Genomic DNA, 19,000 nt, shown 5'->3' with positions numbered 1-19,000 from the left:
GATGGAAAGCCCCTCAATATCACTCACTGCCTTTCTCAGCAACAATCTGGGGGACAGATACACAATGAAGGAAGACTGATGGACCAGAGGAGGTTGCTCTCTCTCTGTGTCACAGAGAGCGTATATCAAACACACCCTATATGTGAAAATATATCGGTGCATGTCATACACCATAAACCATTTGAACAACACATCCATAAGGACAAAAGGTGAAAATCAGCAATAGCTATAAGCTCTCTGTGCAGCACATCAGTTTCATGCTTTGTATTGGAACTATGTTAAATTACATCGTCCCTATCAAAATAAATAAATAAAATAAAGACATGAAAATACAAATTTTCTAACATTTTCTAAATCTTCTAAAAATCGTCTGTCCTCACAAGACTGGGGAACATATTGTATATGAGAGGACTGAAAGAGGAAGAAGCCGAGGTGTATTTTGTACCATCCGTTTTGTTCTCCACTCATTAAAATGATTAAGTTCTTGGAGCACAGATAATACCAAGATTAACATCAGGAATATGAAATACCTGTGTCTATACCCATGTGCTTGCATATCTGTGTCTGTGCTCTATATGTGCACAGTGTGCCGGCCCCACTGTGCATGTCTGTGTTAGTGACAGCAGGTCATCACTAATCACCCAGTGGGTGTAGAGTCATACCAGTAAGCAACCTGCTGAGAGAGGGATGGGGGCACAGAGGCGCTGATGGAGGATGAAGGAGGAAAAGTCATTGAGGACGAACGCAAGATGAACTAGAAGACAAGATTGGAGGAGGGCATGGCTACATCCAGCTATCAGTGCGAGTTCACAACTACCACTGTGGCTACTGCTTCTAAAAATCACAATGATACAGCAATAGTATTACCAATAGCAGTGTCTCTGTCTTGCTATCTCTAATGCACTGAGAATGAGCTCCTTTTTCATGAAGGAAAATGCTGTTATGAAGTCTGGTACACTCGTATTTTAAAGGTTATCCTCAGAATGAAATGCAGTGAAGATGACATGAAATTAAAATAAATATGATATTAATAAGAAACATAACCACCACTTAAAAAACCAGAACCACAAAAATGGCAAATCATCTCAAAATGCCACCATAAGAGAATAATGGCATCATCCTCGGCAGCAAATTGCCATTGCTGGTCTGATGGATTTCACGGGATCCTGACCACTGCCTGAGGCCGGTCGATAGAGCCAACACCTTATGATTCAGCATTCTGCACAGGTTCACAAGGGGTGTTTTAGCCCACGAGAAGTCATTCATCAATGAGGCAAACTCCTGATACCAGGGTAAGGCCTGAAGCGCGAGGTCTAATAGGGGTTAACATATAGGCTGTCGATTTAAAGCCGCAGCAAGTGGCTCGTCCCCAAAGGCCAGCCAAATGCAGTTTTCCATAAAGTCTAGATTAGTGCCTCAGAGAAAATGAGAGAAACTGGAATACTAAATGAATCCTGATCTAAACTCATTAACATATTGAAAAAAAGGGGCCGTGGGCCAAAGTAGACACTAAGACGATCACAGTGACATAAACGCATACACACACAAAATGTGAGGCTATTGAATCAACCGAGATGCCTGGATTACTCCATCTCTCAAGACAAGACAGTAAAATGGCACAGACACTGCAAACATAAATCATACAGCTGTTTGTCGAGTTAAAAACTTTGTGTCTCTAAAACATCAGCTTTTCATTTTCACTGGTGAAAGAATCCTAATATAACCAAAGGAGAACATACTGTACTGTGCCCTCAGTTCATCAAGCTTCATCCAAAACACAAGCCAGCGAACACGGATGCAAAGAGGGTGGCAGCATGACTATGACACATGTCACATGATGTTGCAATGAGAAGTCACTCAGCTCTTTCCTAAGCTCATGCTAAAATAAACCTTATGCACCAGGGAGAGCTAAAAATATAGGCTAGACAAGCTGACATGCTGCATTTGCAGAAAGCTGCACTTCACGGTCAGAGCACCATCAATCATCCTCATCATTCATCAGCTGCTGATGCTTGTTGTCTGTGCTGCGTATCGAACACGTGACATTCATACAAGACTGTACACTGGCATGCTAAAAACGTCTACACATAGACCTTAAATATCAGGCTTACACAGGAAATAGAACATATTAAAATGCTAATTCCATTTGGGATGAAATGCCTGCATGCTGAGAAATAACATTCATTGATATTATTAAAGCTCCATTTATGATAGCAAGAAAGAAACACTTTTCACATCACACAAGTACCTGGCTTTGAGGACAATCCATGTATTAAGCATTCTCTTGACCTCATTTATAATTTCAACAGTTAAATTGGCATGGGAGAGATCTGTGCACTTTTATAACAGAAGGTGTGCACTTAGTATACTTCAAATATACAGCAACCAGAGCTGAGATAAAGTACACATGTTGTATTTACAATGACAAGAGTTGTTTTCTTACTTTTTCCAGTGAGGGAAGCAAATTATAGTGTAATCAATCACTCTAGACTTTTTGCATGGCTCAGCGAGCTCGGCGTCTTCAATTCTAATGAAGGAGAATAAGCCTCAACCTGTTAAGCTATAGGATTACGTTTTTAATATGTATGCTATGTGCGTACTGGAGAGGCGACGTGTCTGGGTGTTTCGTCCTCTCACCTTGGCCTTCCCCATGGGACCACTGGTGCAGAGCCAGCAGCACACACCCTGCCACCCTGTCAGTCGGTCATACCGCCTTAAAACAGCTGAGTCAGACTCTCTGCTTCATTACAATCAGGCCACAAATATTTTAGCTTGTGTGTGTGTTTGAATGAGTCATAGATGTGAGACAGAGAACAACAGTGTAAAAACTTAAGTGTGTGTGTGTTTGAGGGAGAGAGAAAGTTTAAGAATTGAAGACACACATGTCATCAATCAATCAATCAATCAATCAATCAAGCCGGGCGTTGCAGTGGTCCACGCGTGTCCTTGTGGCGAAACACAAAGTGTGACACTCAGTGATGAAGTCCACCACTAGCCTCTGCCAGCATGTGCATCATCATGCTACTAGCTGGTTTGAATTAGCCTTTTTGCCAACCAGAAGTGCTGCTGTGAATGAATCATACAGTGGATCATACTGTAACAGCAGCGAATGTGCTGATGTGAGAATTTCTCACTGTCTGTGGTTTAGTCACTGCCTCAGCTCCATGCTCTTGTGACTTTGTAACACGGGCATAATAATAAAGAGGCGCAGAGGAAGTGGCAAATCATCAGTAATGGAGAAAGAGGCAGAATGGTTTAATCACTCCTGCCTCACCCTAAACGTGGAAAAGACAGAATATCCGATCCTATCCTGATTTTTCTACACTCCATGGCCTATTGCACCACAAGGTGCAGTTAGTTAATAAAATGACCCACAGCTTGGACTCACCCCCTTTAAAGCACTTTAACTCCCTCCCATCCCATATGAAAACTTCCCCAGATTTTTATTCTTTTTCTATGATGCTAAAAAAGTGGATAAAGGAGAGTCAAGAATGCAATCATTCATTTTAATCTCATGAATCGTTATTAACTAACCAAACAATCACAACTGTTCTGTAAATACCATGTGCATCCTGTGACTATGTACATAGTGAACAGTATTTTATAATGCTTGTTGTATGTAATGTGCATGCTGTGTGTACTTTTGTTTACCTGCCCGGGTACTGGGGATGAAAATTAGCTTTTACTTATATCTCTGTTTATTATACGTGGTCCCTGTCAAATAATAATGTAAATAAATAAATAAAAGTAACAGTTGCTAAAAGGAAGTAAACAAAACAGATGAGAGGATGCCCAGCCAAAGACGATCCTCCAGGGTAGGAACCAAAACTCTTGTTTTATCCCTTTTACTGTTTCGTCATTATCAAGTCCTTATTTAGTGAGGAAATTATTTTGGAAAACAGGACGACTGAAGGGTTGAAATCATCATAACATTCTCCACTCTGTGCCTCCAGAGCAGTATTACATTTCCATCTGTTCCTGCTTACGGGATATCATCTAAATGCTAGAAATCATAGTTTATGATTCACAGGCTGTTCTGGCAAAACACAGCGTTAACATTTATTTATTGTACTCAGCCTCTAACTCTGTGTTTAGACTGCTAATGGATGGTTGTACTAGGGATGATTTGTGCTACCTGATTGTTTGCTGGAGTTGCCATAATACACAAGAAACATTGTAATGCTTGCAGATAGCCAGCTGCTGACATGTCCCGTCGCTGTTGTGTGAATGTTTGAATGTGTTTAACTAATTTCCTGCCAACTATCCCACATTCTTAGTTTGTCAAGTAACAGGTATCCATGTTGGATCAATGGGCTGCGGGTCAATATCATCATGGCATTAGGGGAGAGCCTTAGGGGAGGACGGAGGGAGGGAGGTGGAGGGATAGAAGAGAGGGAAAAGGGCAAACAGTGTGCGCCGGGTTTTCCGGTGAGAAACATCTCCATGTCAGTTAATGAGGCTGAATCTGCACACCAAGCAGTAAATTAACATTTGGTAAGGTGTGGTGCACGGGCAGCACATCCTCACCAGTCAATAACAGCACAGCGGTCAAGCACGCTGCCACATTCACACACATACACATACACACACTGGTAAAAGGAGGATGGTCACGCTCTAATGGTGTCCATATTTGAAAATAAATCCCCACATTCTAGACTTACACATTTCCAAACTTTTCAACTATGGTCAATTACTTGACTGCTTGACATAATTTTTGACTTTTGTTTTTACTTTCTTATGATTTTTAGAAGCTAGAATGAGGGCAAATACACATGTATATCAATTTTCTGTCCTTTGATTTTACGGTGGTTCTCTGTGGCCCAACACAACTCTGTGCCTGAATGATGTTCAGTGTAATGCAGCGGCACTGACATGCACAGTGAGCCAGTTTGCTGACAGCAGCATGTTGGGGATTCCAGAGAGAAAGCCTTTTAATCGTTTTTGAATCCCGGGTATACAGACATTTGACAGGCTTTTGGGAGGAGGACTACAGAATGTCTATAGACCCTCTTTACATAGGCTTCTTGGTTTCAGTACTCTGCTTATGTAACAAGTGAACTACTGAGTTTGGATAAAGATATATACAGATGTACAGATTAGATGCACTGAATGGTTTGGTGAGTATGAAAATGATGCTTTGGCCTTTACAGTCACCAGATCTCAACCCAGCTGAACACAAGATTTTGGACCAATGTGTAAGACAATGCTCTCTATAAGACCAAACGATATAATATAAACTTTCCTCTTCAAATCTATTTAGGTATGTCTGTGATGCTGTATGTCCATATGTTTGTTCTTCTGCTCTACTCAGGTCTCTCTTGCAAAACAGATCTTGATCTCAATGACCCTTGATTCAATAAAGGTTGTATATATAAATGAGAATGGTGTTCATCCCTCCATTCATTATATATATCATTATATATATATATATATATATATATATATATATATATATATATCATTATTGACTTTGGAGATGGTAAAACATGTTTCAGCTACTTCTCATGGCCTTCATCACCAGATTAAGCTAACAGGATGGACTCAGTCCTTCAATGTAATCCAAACTTTAAAGGCTCTAAATAGGATTTCAGGATATTTTTCATCCTGAAATCCTACATTAAAGCACAATACTCACACACAGTGGGCTACATTGTGACAACAAAAATGACACAATAAGCATTTTCAGGGAACAATATAACTGCGATCCTTCTCTGCCTCTTCTAGAAATCAAAGGGAGTAAGAGTGGTAAAAAGAAGAAGGAGAGACAGATACTGGGAGGAGCAGGAATAAGGAGAGAGGAAAAAAAGGTAGCTGATGGAGAAATGCACTGAGGGCGTGATGAAAGAACAAACAGTTGCTTCACTTTCCCTGCTTCCATCTAGAGTTTAAAATTGAATTAGCAATGAAGTATTTATACAAGTTCAGTGCGGATTTTCCAACTCATTGCTTCTGTACAGTAGACAGCAGAGGAGGATAGTGCTGGGAGACATACAGCACCGTTGACTGGTCTTTTTTTTTTCTACATACATGTCACGGGCATGATGACAAATTCACAGCCAGAAAAACAAGATCATACCCAGAGGGGGGGGAGAAAGATAGCACTATAGTGAGAGGGGCAAAAAGTAGCAGACGGATGACAAGGATGACGAGGATTTAGAGTCGACTGAGGAGAAACACTCAGTTTGAGTTTGCATCTAGCTGTCTCCCCTTGCCGTCGTGTCCCCAGCCCGGCTGCCATCAATGAGTGCTGATGCAAGCTCTCTCGGATCAGAGAGTGTGAAGTGATATCAGTGAATGAACGGCAGCTGGTGTTGGCAGGGATGTTTGGAAACTGCTGATCTTATTTTGTCTGTTTCAGTAGTAACCAATACTGTTTACAGTAAGTATTCCTCTTTAACCCGATCACTTTGATTTTAACTGGATGTGTGTTTGGGTGTGTGTGTGTGTGTGCACACACTGTCCACCAGCATAGATTGGTTATTGAGTGATGAGCCTGAAGAGAGAGGAGCCATTCCATCTGCCATCAGGAAGCAATCACAGTGACACATGACACCCTTTCTCATCATGCAGAGACACACACACACACACACACACACACACATGAGCACGCACGCACACACACACACACACACACACACACACACAAGCAATTAAAGCATCTGTACATGTGCATGCCTCAGTGGGTGAAGTAAAGGTGACACTACTTGTCAAAGAACACTTACTTCCAGTGCATCAAGAAATTAGCATTTTTCAATCATACCTCTCTTCAATTCAAAAAAAGTCATATAAACTGCTACATGGTGACGTCTCAAATCAGTGAATGTAACAGACTTGTTTTGAGCATCCCCTCAAAGATTTGCGTCCTTGCTAAGTACTCACTGCCTTCGTAGGAAAGCTAATAATCTAATAATAATCTGTATCCTCCAAGAAAAGAATTTGGTTGTAGTTAGAAGCTCCAGGGCACAAAATGTTTGTAACAAACTTCAGGCCTTTTAAAGCCACAGCCAGGGGTTAAGATAAGGCTGGAGGATTAACAACAGACATAATTAAAAAAGTTAAGACAGGAATTTTCTCAAACATTACTAGAAATATGTTGGTTAGAAAACAAATGCAGTAAGTGAAAGAGGTATTATTTATTGCAGGGCACTTATACTAAATTGCATTCTATTGTACGGGTGTGTCCATCCACATTTATTGAACTCAATATCTATCAAATCCAGCTTTGTTCAAGGCCTAAAATCAATCTCGAGTCAGTTTGGACCATGTGACAAATATATAGATGCACTACATGTTCAAGCACTTCAAAATGTATACAATCATAACTACAGCCAATAACAGGATGACAGGCAACAAATCATGAAAATATCTCACAGCACCACCATTATCTGAAATCCTTGGTTTTTGATCACAAATTGCGCACACATTAGCCAGCACACATACTGTAAAATGTGTTTAGGCCAGCAGAGGAAAGTGATGGAGTCAGGGTGTGCCTGAGAGCGGCTGCTTCAGTGCATTAGTGGGCTCCTGCAGGCCTCATGATCCATGTAGACCTTGAGGAGCACTAATTCCATTACATAATGCCAGCTCCGGCTCTAAGTGTGTGTGTGTGTGCTCTTTGTGGGCATATCAGTGTGTGTGTGTGGGGCATTGTGCCAGTCTGTATCACTTTCACTCTTCCACTAATGATTCTAAAGAATTAAAAGCCTAACATACTGATACTGCTAATGACCTGTGATGAGTCAACTGCATCATTAGTACCAGGTATATTCTGCATGTAGGTCAATTATGTAAATTGGATGTGTTTTGTAACTCTTGTATGTTTTAGATGTCCCTTTTGATGTGAAAGAGTGAGCTGCTCGGGATGCAAGACAAATCTGGAATACAATTGCTGTCTGACTCATGTTTTCTTATTGATATAGTCTCATCTGAGGCACTGCGAGTTGAAATGAGACTCAGCCTCATAAATCTGGGACCATGCAGAGCAGTTTGAGAGTGCGAGCTACAGCAACAAGCTTTTTTTGCTCTGGCATTTCGCGTCGATCTGTGCAGCAAGATGTCTCACCACCAAGGGAGGCATGCCCTCGTCCATCTCCTCATCCCCTTCATCATCCCACCACATGCAGTGTCACACTGTAATCACCAGGGTAACATCAGTCACTTCAGACCGCCTGGCAGACTGACCCCAGGGTCACAATAAACCAAAAGATTTACAGCTGATACCCCTCCCTCTGCATGCCAGGGCGTCACACTGGTTGGCCTTGCTAACAATGATGACGGATGCTCTGATTAACAGATAACGGCAGGCAGATGAGCTGTGACTCTTGAGGAACTCGACGACTGCACATTGATCTTATGGGCCATCGGCACAGTGACTCTCTGAAAACACCAACTGTTGCTCGTGTTGCAAAACAAAACAATACAAAAATATATATAGATTTGATGCAAAAGTGGCAAATATGTTATGACACAAACACAACATTAAAATTTTAGCCTCAAATCTGACTCATGATTTGGGTTCAAAAGGTGGCAGCTTACATCCCACACTTAAAAATCTAACACAAAGATACAGTGTAGGGCTGACTTTGTGTTTAAATGACTCGTCATATAGATATTACTCTGAAAACACTTCTACAATACATATGAATATAATATGAAAAGGATTAATGGTTAATGATAATGATAATTTCGTCATTATATGCTTTTCTTTTAGTACGCTAAATACTTAAATGTACCAGAATTGCAGGTATGCAGCAACAATGGGCACCAACGTTGTGCATTAACAAAGCAAAATGATAAATTATACTTATTAAAGGTGTCTGACAAAGCATGCTTATCTAAAATCACTTTGATCTCCAGATCAAAATATGTGACAGAGCAGAGTCCTAGATAAGCCCTCAGAGATGTCTGATAAATATCGGCCATCATGCTTCTATTCTGGAATCTTCCTGTGTTGTTTGAGCAGGTACGGATCGGGGGCAACATCAGATACAGTATCGGAGCAGGTGCTCAGCTAGCACGCAGTAGTGGTGTGTAGATAGATGGAGAGCTCTGGTCTCAGATGCAGTGTAATCCTAGGCCGGCAGGTAAATATAGCCTGTGGCTGCTTCGGGCTGGGCTGAGTGCTGCTTTTCTCTGCTCGACCTTGGCTCATCCTGCCCTCCCTTTCCTCAAAGGGGATGAAAAGGCAGCAGCTCACGCTATAACGCTACCTATTACTGTTGCCTTACAAAAAACATGCATAGCATATCTCTAAAAAGAATTGATCCAATGTAAAAGCTTCCACCAAACCCTACACCACCTGAAATTGTATTCAGTACATGTAAAAAAATCGATGTCACATAAAAGTGCACTATGTTATAGTAGTAATACAGACAGCATTTTTAAAATTATATTATCTATTCATAATGAGGCCCTACAGCTCTACAGAACTTTAAAGCCTCTTTTAGGTCATTTTAGCATTTTAGCTTTAAACAAAAGTGTAATGAGTAATGACAGCTATTTTTTTCAAATAAAAGAGACACATAAAATACATATGGGCTATCTACATATATCTACACAAATACACAGGTTAACCAAAAAAATGCACAAAGAAGGACAAATCACATACATTAGTCCCTTTGATTCTAGGACATGTCCTTAAAAGACCCGCTCTCATGGCACATATAAACATACTCCATTTCCTCCCCCTCCCCACACAAATACACAGTGAATCAAAGTATGCTTTTCATACCACCTCTTTCGTCGAATCTGGGACAACATACAATACTGTATTTAAACACAGTAAAAATTGCACCTTTCTGTGTAACAAGATCTGCAATGGTTTGATACCTAGTTTACAGAGAAAAGGAACTGGAGCTGTCAAAGGTATTAGCTGAGTGGGAAGTGATACAACTCTTCAATCAGTGCTGCCCTGTGTACCCTAAGAAGCTGTCACACAGGAAATACAAAAAGATTTATGTGAAGCTGTGTGATGCAGTGTATGATTAGACTGTTTTTCGAAAGATTGGATGAGAGTCTTTCCGCTGTGCACTGCAATGACATGAATTACCTAAATGATCTATTAATTTGCATCCAAAGCTCTGGAATATAAAAATGGTTGATGTTATTGTCCTGTGTGTTGTTTTGTTTGAGGACAAAAGTGGGCAGAGAGGCAAAGAAGAGGGGGAGAGAGAGATGAGAGTTTTGGCTGATTAGGGTTGGGTATCCATAAGGTTACATAAAAGTGGAATGAGATACCCTGAAGCCCTGCTATTTCACTCACACTCGCACAAACTGTACGTGCATGCATGCACACATGCAGCTCCTTTGAAAACACGAGCAAGCACACACACACACACACACACACACACACACACACACACACACACACACACACACACACACACACACACACACAAAGAGTGCACACTATCCATTAGCAGATCTGTAGATCCATTGTAATAAGTGCAGGCCTGGAGGAAACAGGAAAGTGTACAGCCCCAAGGAGCCTCGTGCCGGGGTACTACAATAAAAGGATTCACGTCCCAGATTAGTCTTTCCCGTCGGTTACAGAGAACTGAAAATTAACCCAAACAATCGCGAGTGCACTTTGAAGATGACCAAGCATTTTCATGTGCTTCCTCAGTCACATTATTCCATTCTTACATTCACATTCATACATACTATCATCATTTTTATTCTATCACAGCCATGTGGTTATGTAAAGAATTAGAAAGTAACCAACTCATTTAGTCGGGCAACATGCTGGAATTCAAATTGGCACGCTTGTTGCTGCAATTCATGAGGCCAAATCTGCACAGACGCTAATTATCATTAGCAAAGAGTAGTGCTCAGGTAGTAGCTTCTTCTTGTCCGTCACTTTCACTGTTTGAAAAGACAAATGTCTCTGATGGCAGGTTATATCAGCTGTCACTAATTTATGTTAATTCCGTGAGTAACAGGCCAAAATGAACCTTGTCTGTTCTTTGGTTACAGCGCTCTGCAAGCCGGCCAAAGATCGTTTGTGAGGGAAGAAGTACCCCCCCGTCACACCACTGTGCGACCGTGAGTGGACAACCGAGAGTGTCTTTGTAGTCCAAACATAGTATACATTCATATCATATCAATAATTTAAGCTAATCACATAGTTTTGAACCAGGAGCTTCAGTAATTGGATCAAGTAGCTTGTGAAAAATAAAAAATAAGGTGTGCATTAGTTGTCTACACCTGTCATTTCAATTTGTCAGGTTCATATTTTTAACAACATTTAGGTAAATATAAGTATCGGATCAGACTCAGTATCAGGAGATACTCAATCTTAAAGGACTCGCATGGGGCCAGAGGGGCCAGAAAAACTTGATCGGGACATCCCTAATTCATAGCAACATAAATCAATGATAGTCACTGGACTGTTGTGACTAGTGAGTAGTAAACATACAGCCGTGATCAATGATGCTAGACATAATAGCCACAGTATTGTCAGATAGTGATCCACAGTGGTAGGGCTACAGCTAGTGAGGCAAGTCAATGCAGCCAAGCATTGAACTCCTCAGTTTATTCCACACGACACAACGCATTACATTTAGCTGTATTTCAAACCGCCTGCTGACTTTATTCCTCTGTGATGAGCAAGAAATATAGCTATTTTTTGAACTGAGAAGAAAAATATGAATGTTGATTCACAATGACACAAGTATACTTTCTGTTTTCCTGTTCTTTCCAATCAGGTCTGATCACAGTGGTTCCCTTACACAGCATGGCACCACTCACTCCTGGGCAAAAAACCAGCGTTTAGCACATGAAAGTGTATCCGTATGTAATATTTCAGTTTGCCTCTGTGACATTTCTGCTCATGTTCTTCTCTTGAAGATTGTTTTTTTTTTCAGATGAGTGAGGAAAGGCAGGAAAGATAAGGAGAGACAGAATAGATGACAAAGGTCGTAGGTTTACTCCAAACCTGAGACCCTGCAGCTGTATGGCATGCACTTTAGCCAGCAGAACAAGCAGAATGCCCCCGCACTTTCTTTTCAGATTCCCTAACTACATTACTGTCCAGTCCATCCAGAGTTATGATAGGATCTCTCTTGGCACTGTAGTGGATGACCTTTGTGCAAGAGGAGGAGTAGGGAAGAGAGATGCCATGCTGCCGACTTTGATTTACATCGAATGGAGCTAATTAACATCCCCAGAACATTAAGACCTGCCCATGCCTCCTCTTTCCCTCTCAGTCTCTTTGACTCGCTTCCTCACTCCTTCTGGGTGCATAGAAACAATCTACTGGAGGACCGAAGACAAATTCGGGGAGAGATACACAGTGAACAGAGAGACAAAGTGGCATGGTTGATGATTGAGGTGAGAGCGAGGGAGAAAGGCCACTCAGACAGAAGCAGTGAAGCTACGAACTCTTCCTCATTGCTGCATGAAATGTGCCTTAAGCTGTGAAATCCTGTAGACGACAATACAATAACACTGATGTTCTACATTGCTTTTCATCCCTTTCTAGGGATCCCTTTCTTTAGTTCTTGCTGATTTATAAATATTTTTGTCAATAAAATAAAATGAAAACTATACAGTTTATAGCAGGATCAAAGGGAAACTGTTAAATACTTATTTTTTGATGAACTGAGAAATTGTGCTTGGGTGTGCACAATTTTACACTACAGTGAAGCCAAAGGGACTTTCAAGGCACCCCAACCTTTTACAGAGGAGCCAGCTGAGGTGGAGAGTGGTAAAGAATCAAATGACCAGTAATTAAAATCTTAAACATAACATCTTGATTGATTTTTGAAAAGTAAAATAAAGATAGGTAGCGATCATTAGATGGCCAACTAAGTGCAGTAATGTTAAGTAAGAACTCAAACTGCTTTTTATGTCTGCTGGAGGGTAAAATTTCCTTTGGCTTGCAGTGACTGTGGGCTCAGTAAGCTAATGTTTCATTTTGACCAGTAACAGTGACTAAAATGCCCACACAGCCATATCATGTAATCAGTTTAAGTTGAGTTATTCATACTATATATCATTTTATTATTAGCAGGTCTCAAAGGATTTTAAAGAGGAAGAGCCTCTGTAGATCAAACTAATCAGAAATCACACGACAAGATGATTTAATGTCACAAAACACAGGGAAGCAGAACAAAGCAGAAGATACAGAATGGATAACATAACAGGCCTATCTGAGCTAGTAGCACCACCAGCCTAGACCCGTTTTTCATTATTAATTAACTATTAACAATAGCAATATATACATTTATATATAGCTTTTTAAAATTCAACTGAGAAACCATAGATAAAAAAAACAAATGTGAATGTCTGTGCCTGCTTCTTTCTAAATTAAAATAAATTAAATCAAATTAAATACTTGGCCAACATTGATGCTAAAAACTTGTAAATCCAAAACTGCCATCAAGCAGTCCTGCTTCACTGCCCACAATGGCCTAAAACCAGAGATTAACAAATGGGTTAGCTATCTCTATAGAAACAGTAGAGCAAAATTTCATATAGCTTGATAAATCTTCTGTCACCCGAATGTATACATCTTCATCTTCATGCTTGACCAAATCTCAAACATGTATGGTAAATGTTGTGCTACACAAGCCATCTTGTATGACCTTGTAATAAGGTAATGTCAACATCCACAATATTCATACCTAAGTAAAAAGGAGTGGAGATTTTCCTAACTGCCTTAATTTCAGTCTTGTATGGTTACCTGTGCCCTGGTGTGCCCCCACCACCACCATCCAGAGCCAGTGTGTTCATTGTCTGGCTGAGACAGGTATAAATGTCCCCTGTTTTATGTCCATCAGTTCTCAGCTCAGTGTGTTCAGTGTTCACACCTGTAGTAACAATATCCACAACCTTACATAACCTTAACAAAGTTGTTTTTACTTCCTAATCATCAAATCAACCTTTTTTTACTTGTAAAAATCAAACTCTTAGTCAGCCTTATTACTCAACAAACAGGTGGAAATGACAAATCAATTCATGCTATGTCCAATGAGTTATATAGTCCTCAAATAAGTGGTGTCCACACCATGCAATCTTCATATTGCCATTTGATTGTTTTTATGGGACCATTGTTGTAAATGCCCTTTTATTGACCAAACTATAATACATTTTATGTTTTACACAAGTTCCAACTATAATGCAACAAGGATTTGCTAATTACATCAGGTTCTGCATATTGTTCTGTATTGAAAATCAATTAAAATGGTACGATTTCACCCAGAGTCTTTGATTTTTAGGATAAAAAATTTAAGAATATTTAAGGATAGAGCATGAAGGGCCTATTTGGCTGGAAATATCCAGCTAACACAAGTAATACCGTGTCACTACGGGGGGAGTCTTAGACGAAAATCAAATGAGTCAAATGGCCTTGGAAACACTTATCAAACCCTACTGCTTTGCGGTCAAGACAAACAATCACTTTTATGTTGCAAGAACACTAAATAACTCAGAAGGAAGAGAGATTACACTCCATGGGCACTCCAGCTCTCTCTGCAGACTCTATTTTTTGGACCAGCTCTTTCCTTTGTGTTTCTGTCTCTCTGACAAAAGCTAATTCTCTCCGTTTCACATAAACACACATCTGACAGAGTGAATATAAAAAGACCTGTCTATCCTCTGTTGCCACCAACTCCACATCAATGTGTGCAGAAATATTGCAGGAGGAAGAGAAAACAACTGAGAGCCGGCATTGCACTAACCACTGAGCCATCTGCATATGGTATAATGTTATAAATTTAGGCATAAGGGATAAGGGAAATTCATACAAGTTTTTTAATCCATTCAACAAGTACCTTCCACAGAAGAATATGTGCTTTCATAAATAATTCCAGTGCATGAGTGCAAGGCGGCACAACCCCAATAAAATCTGCACCTCAAGGCACAGCCAGAGTGGGAGAGGGCAGGGGAGAGCTCTCATGCCTACAGGCTGATATCCTGCATGCCTAGTTTATGACAAGACATTTTAATATTATTCATATATTACAAGCAGCAAATAATATACACCTATATATATCACGAGTATAGATATCTTGATTGAACTACACATGTACTACAAACATGCCTTAAAAAAGATATACAGATGGGTTAAAATTACATCTTTTGTACCTCCATCTTCCCCCTCCATTTTACATCTCCCCCAATGAAAAAAATCTGTAATATGGGGGAAGACCCCAAGTCTAAGACAACCACAGCTTTGTGGGAAAGAATAGAGCATGCAGAGCATGTTAATGGTGAGGTGATTATATGCATAATAATATATGTATGTGCAGTACACTGAACTTGCATTGCATTAATATGAATGAGCTGCACCCATGTAAGGCTGAAATCCCCTAAACTGCTTGTCCTGTGAAAGAAACAAATGGCACTGCCTGTTATTCAACAGCCTGTACTGGTCACACCTCTAACGGCATAATAATCACCAGTCTCCTTTTCCTTCCCCCCATAGCTAAATATCTGACTGAGCAAACACAACCTGTACCAGAGCATATGTGCTTGACTGGTTAGCCTACACACACACGCACGCACCAGCTGAGGCCGCAAGACCAACTGTGTAATTATACATGTGTAATTGCATTCTAACCAATAGATACACAATAGATGCAGTGAGAGAGAGACTGCTAGGGAGAGAGAGAAAGGCAGGTAGAGGAGGAAAGATGGATGTAAGGAACACCGTCACCTCCCCTGTCTCTTGAGACAGCCAGCCATACCTTGCGCCTGCGGTCCCTGGATCGATTCCTCTTTTTTATCTTTTCCTCCTCCTTCTCCCTCTGCTCCTGGGCGGCGGCCTCCGCAAGGTCCTTGGTCTTGCGGAGCTGCTTGGCAGCTTGCGCCATGGTGCCGTTGCTGCTGCTGCTGCTGCTGCTTTTCCAGTCAACGTTGCTCCAGCCCTCCTCTCGTTTGCACTACCACCAGTCGTCCCTGTTTCCTCTTCCTGTGTCCCTCTGTCCCCCGAGCCCTGGCACTTACTACCTCTTCCCTGGTGGCCACCACGACATGTGTGTGTGTAAGGCAAGTAGTGGGACCGTCTGTGTCCAGATATTTGTGTGTATGTGGAGGATGTTGATGCTACTGCAGCCACAAGACAGCCTCCAGCAGCCACAAAGAAAGATGCTACGGCTAGTGGTGCTGATGCTGCTGCCTGTGCCGCGGCTGCTACTCATCCAGTCAGCTTGCACTGCGCTGAATTGCCTCCCCTCCCCCTTCTTTCTCTCCTACCTTCCTCCCTTCGCTCCTCTCTCCTCCCTCTGCTTGCACAGACCAGTCACGCAGTCCTGTGTTCAGCACGGTGGGGATCCTGCTGCAGAGCTCCCTCTTTTTATCTGTCCTCTCCCTGCTGCTCCGTCTCTCCGTCTCTCTTCAGTTTTCTTTCACAATAGCTGCTGTTGCGTCTTGCATAAGTGAGGTACAAAAGATGAGGTTGCGAAAGCCACGGAATACCTTCAAATTATTCTTTTCTCACGTCTTCCCTTCTCTCTGACCATGGCTTCTCCATGGCACCTCCCTCCTACAAACAGAAGGAGAGGAAGAACAGTAGTGAGAGGGATGGAAGCTTGTAAAACAGAAATGGATATCATCTTTTATACAGTACACAGTACACAGTAGAGTTTGTTCTTCCGCGGCATGATTCTTTGCACAGCTTGGTCACTTTTTGACTATCAAAAGCTGATGTTTAGGTGGGAAGGAAACATCTACACCAGCCTAGTGTCAGAGGCAGACAGGGAGAAAAACATCAACAACATGAATGCTTCATAAAAACTGCATGTCCTCTCCCTCCCCTTTCATTCCACCACTTTCCCTCTTTCCATCACATCAGGAGGGCATGCATGGCTGTTTGATGCTGCAATTCAGTAGCAGATGAGTACACACTAGCATGAAATGACAATATGATTTAAATATAATACAGGTAGAAAGATGGTGCTTGATTTCTGTAAAACTGATCACCTTTGATAATAATTCTAATCAATCTCTGAAATGATTTGCTGCCTAACGCAAAAGACCATTGTGAAGCTAAATCTAAAGCTAAATAAAATATCATTTATCATCAACTTATTACTGCAAGATTATAACATGTTGTCCTGGTAATTTCAATATTTTAACTTTTAATATAATAACTTATAATGGCATCAATGGTTTTAACGTGAGCAATATTCTCACATGTGACTGAAAAATGAATAACACCCATCAGGCAATTAGTATGACAATACTGTATGATGCATCTCTTTGTTGTCAACAGTTATATCTCATTTTACATGTACTATCTCACACATATCTTTATTCATTTTTATTCCGGTCATATGATGTATTTGTTCTCTGTAGCCCACTTTTCAACTCCAGAGAGAAGATGCACTGACATCAAACTCTCTCTCTCTCTCTCTCTCTCTCTCTCTCTGTCTCTCTCTCTGTCTCTCTCTCTCTCTCTCTCTCTCTGTCTCTCTCTCTGTCTCTCTCTCTCTGTCTCTCTGTCTCTCTCTCTGTCTCTCTAGCTCATTTATTGCCCCCCACCCTGCAACATCATCTTTCTGCAGTATGATGTTGCAATGTAACGTGCAGCATAGGCTTCAACGAAGAGACCATGTGAATACATACATTTTATATCCATAAATCTGCCAACAGATTAACATTAGATCCATTCCATCATTTCAAGGCAAAAGGCATGACATGAAAATCAATACTGTGGCTATATGTGAATATTCAAAATTGGATATTCTCTCCACAGTGACAGTATTTCCGAGGACATTTTTCCTTTGCCAAATAACGCAAACTGACTTTTAGTGTTTGTGTGCCTCTGTCCTATTGTGTGTTTGTGTGTGGGTTAAATGTTTCTCTGTGCTTTGTGAGTGACAGCTTTGTATTTTCTTGTGCCTGATGGTAATGGATCTATCAAGCTGGAGGGAATAAACAAAATAATGCCATAGCCTCCACTGTGCTGTAGACTTGCCTGAGGAGCAGAATGGTTTTGTGGTATGGCTGTCAATATAAAAAGACCTAATTATAAATTAATTAAAAAGCCTAATGATTCCGAATTCCTCAAAGAAATGACCCTCATGAAGATGTTTGCGTACATCATAGAGACTAAATAGGCAAAGGGCAAAAATGAGTGAAAATGAGTTTTATTCAGTATATTCATTCATGTGTCAAAAGGTCTCTGGCAGGCACAACTTATATAGATGACCAGACATTTAGACACTTTAAGGAATAAAACCTGAAGGATAAGTCCCGCGTGTGGATGTATTTGTGCTGCCACATTAACTCCCCTTTTGCAGGGAGAGAGGTCATGTACCCTTGTTGTTTGCTACACGCTGTCTAAGTTTTATGGAAATATGACTTGGGTTAAAGTATAATTTTCAGGAAAATTGGTATGCTGCTCATTCTTGCCTACCAGTGATAGTAACATAATTTTAATAGGCATGTTATTGTGAAAGACTGTCAATAACCCACAATCTCAGCCACTGTTGGTAAGGTCTTATGCATGTCACCAGCTGCAAGAGTCTTTATTATTTAGCATAGCACTGCTGTTGCAGTTTGCCATATTGTTGGTGGTTCCAGCACCTTCATGACTATGATCCACTCATGCCTAATCCTGTTAACATCATTAACATCAATTTTTAGTTGCTGTTATTTATTTATTTATTTTTTTTAGTTTTCCCTGCATTGACACTCACATCTGAAACATGATATAGCCAAGATGTGCTGCGTTTTCTCATAAATAACAGCAGGACACTATGAATCTGCTGACAGTAGTGATGAAGAACATTTTAGTGGTGACGTCACATACACTAAAAAAGACTATATACTATAATGGAGGAGCAGATGGTGCTGGGATCTATCAATGATAAAAACAATACTGGTGCTGGTTCAGATCTGATTCCACCAGCTCATCAGCCAAACTGAGGCGTGCTAAATATGGGAAATGATGAAGCAGCAAAAAGTTTTGTTTTCTGTTCCCTAAAGGAGACTGGCATCTGAGCTAAAACAATGTGGAGGGGTTGTGTAGTGACATGAACTCAATGACTTCATG

At 40.8% G+C, this 19,000-nt stretch overlaps 1 protein-coding gene across 1 annotated transcript in view; it reads right to left on the bottom strand.

Moving 5' to 3' along the window:
• Nucleotides 1-15,815, bottom strand: part of ank1b (ankyrin 1, erythrocytic b) — a 64,746-nt gene extending 48,931 nt beyond the window's left edge. Inside the window, exon 1 of the mRNA XM_070924171.1 lies at nt 15,690-15,815. Within this exon, the coding sequence (XP_070780272.1) occupies nt 15,690-15,815 (126 nt within the window). The remainder of the gene's footprint in view (nt 1-15,689) is intronic.
• Between the last annotated feature and the right edge of the window lie 3,185 nt (nt 15,816-19,000).

Source organism: Enoplosus armatus, chromosome 18, assembly GCF_043641665.1.
Source record: "Enoplosus armatus isolate fEnoArm2 chromosome 18, fEnoArm2.hap1, whole genome shotgun sequence".
NCBI lineage: Eukaryota > Metazoa > Chordata > Actinopteri > Centrarchiformes > Enoplosidae > Enoplosus > Enoplosus armatus.
Note: the sequence above shows the minus strand (reverse complement) of the source record. Positions and strands in the feature narration are given on the sequence as shown.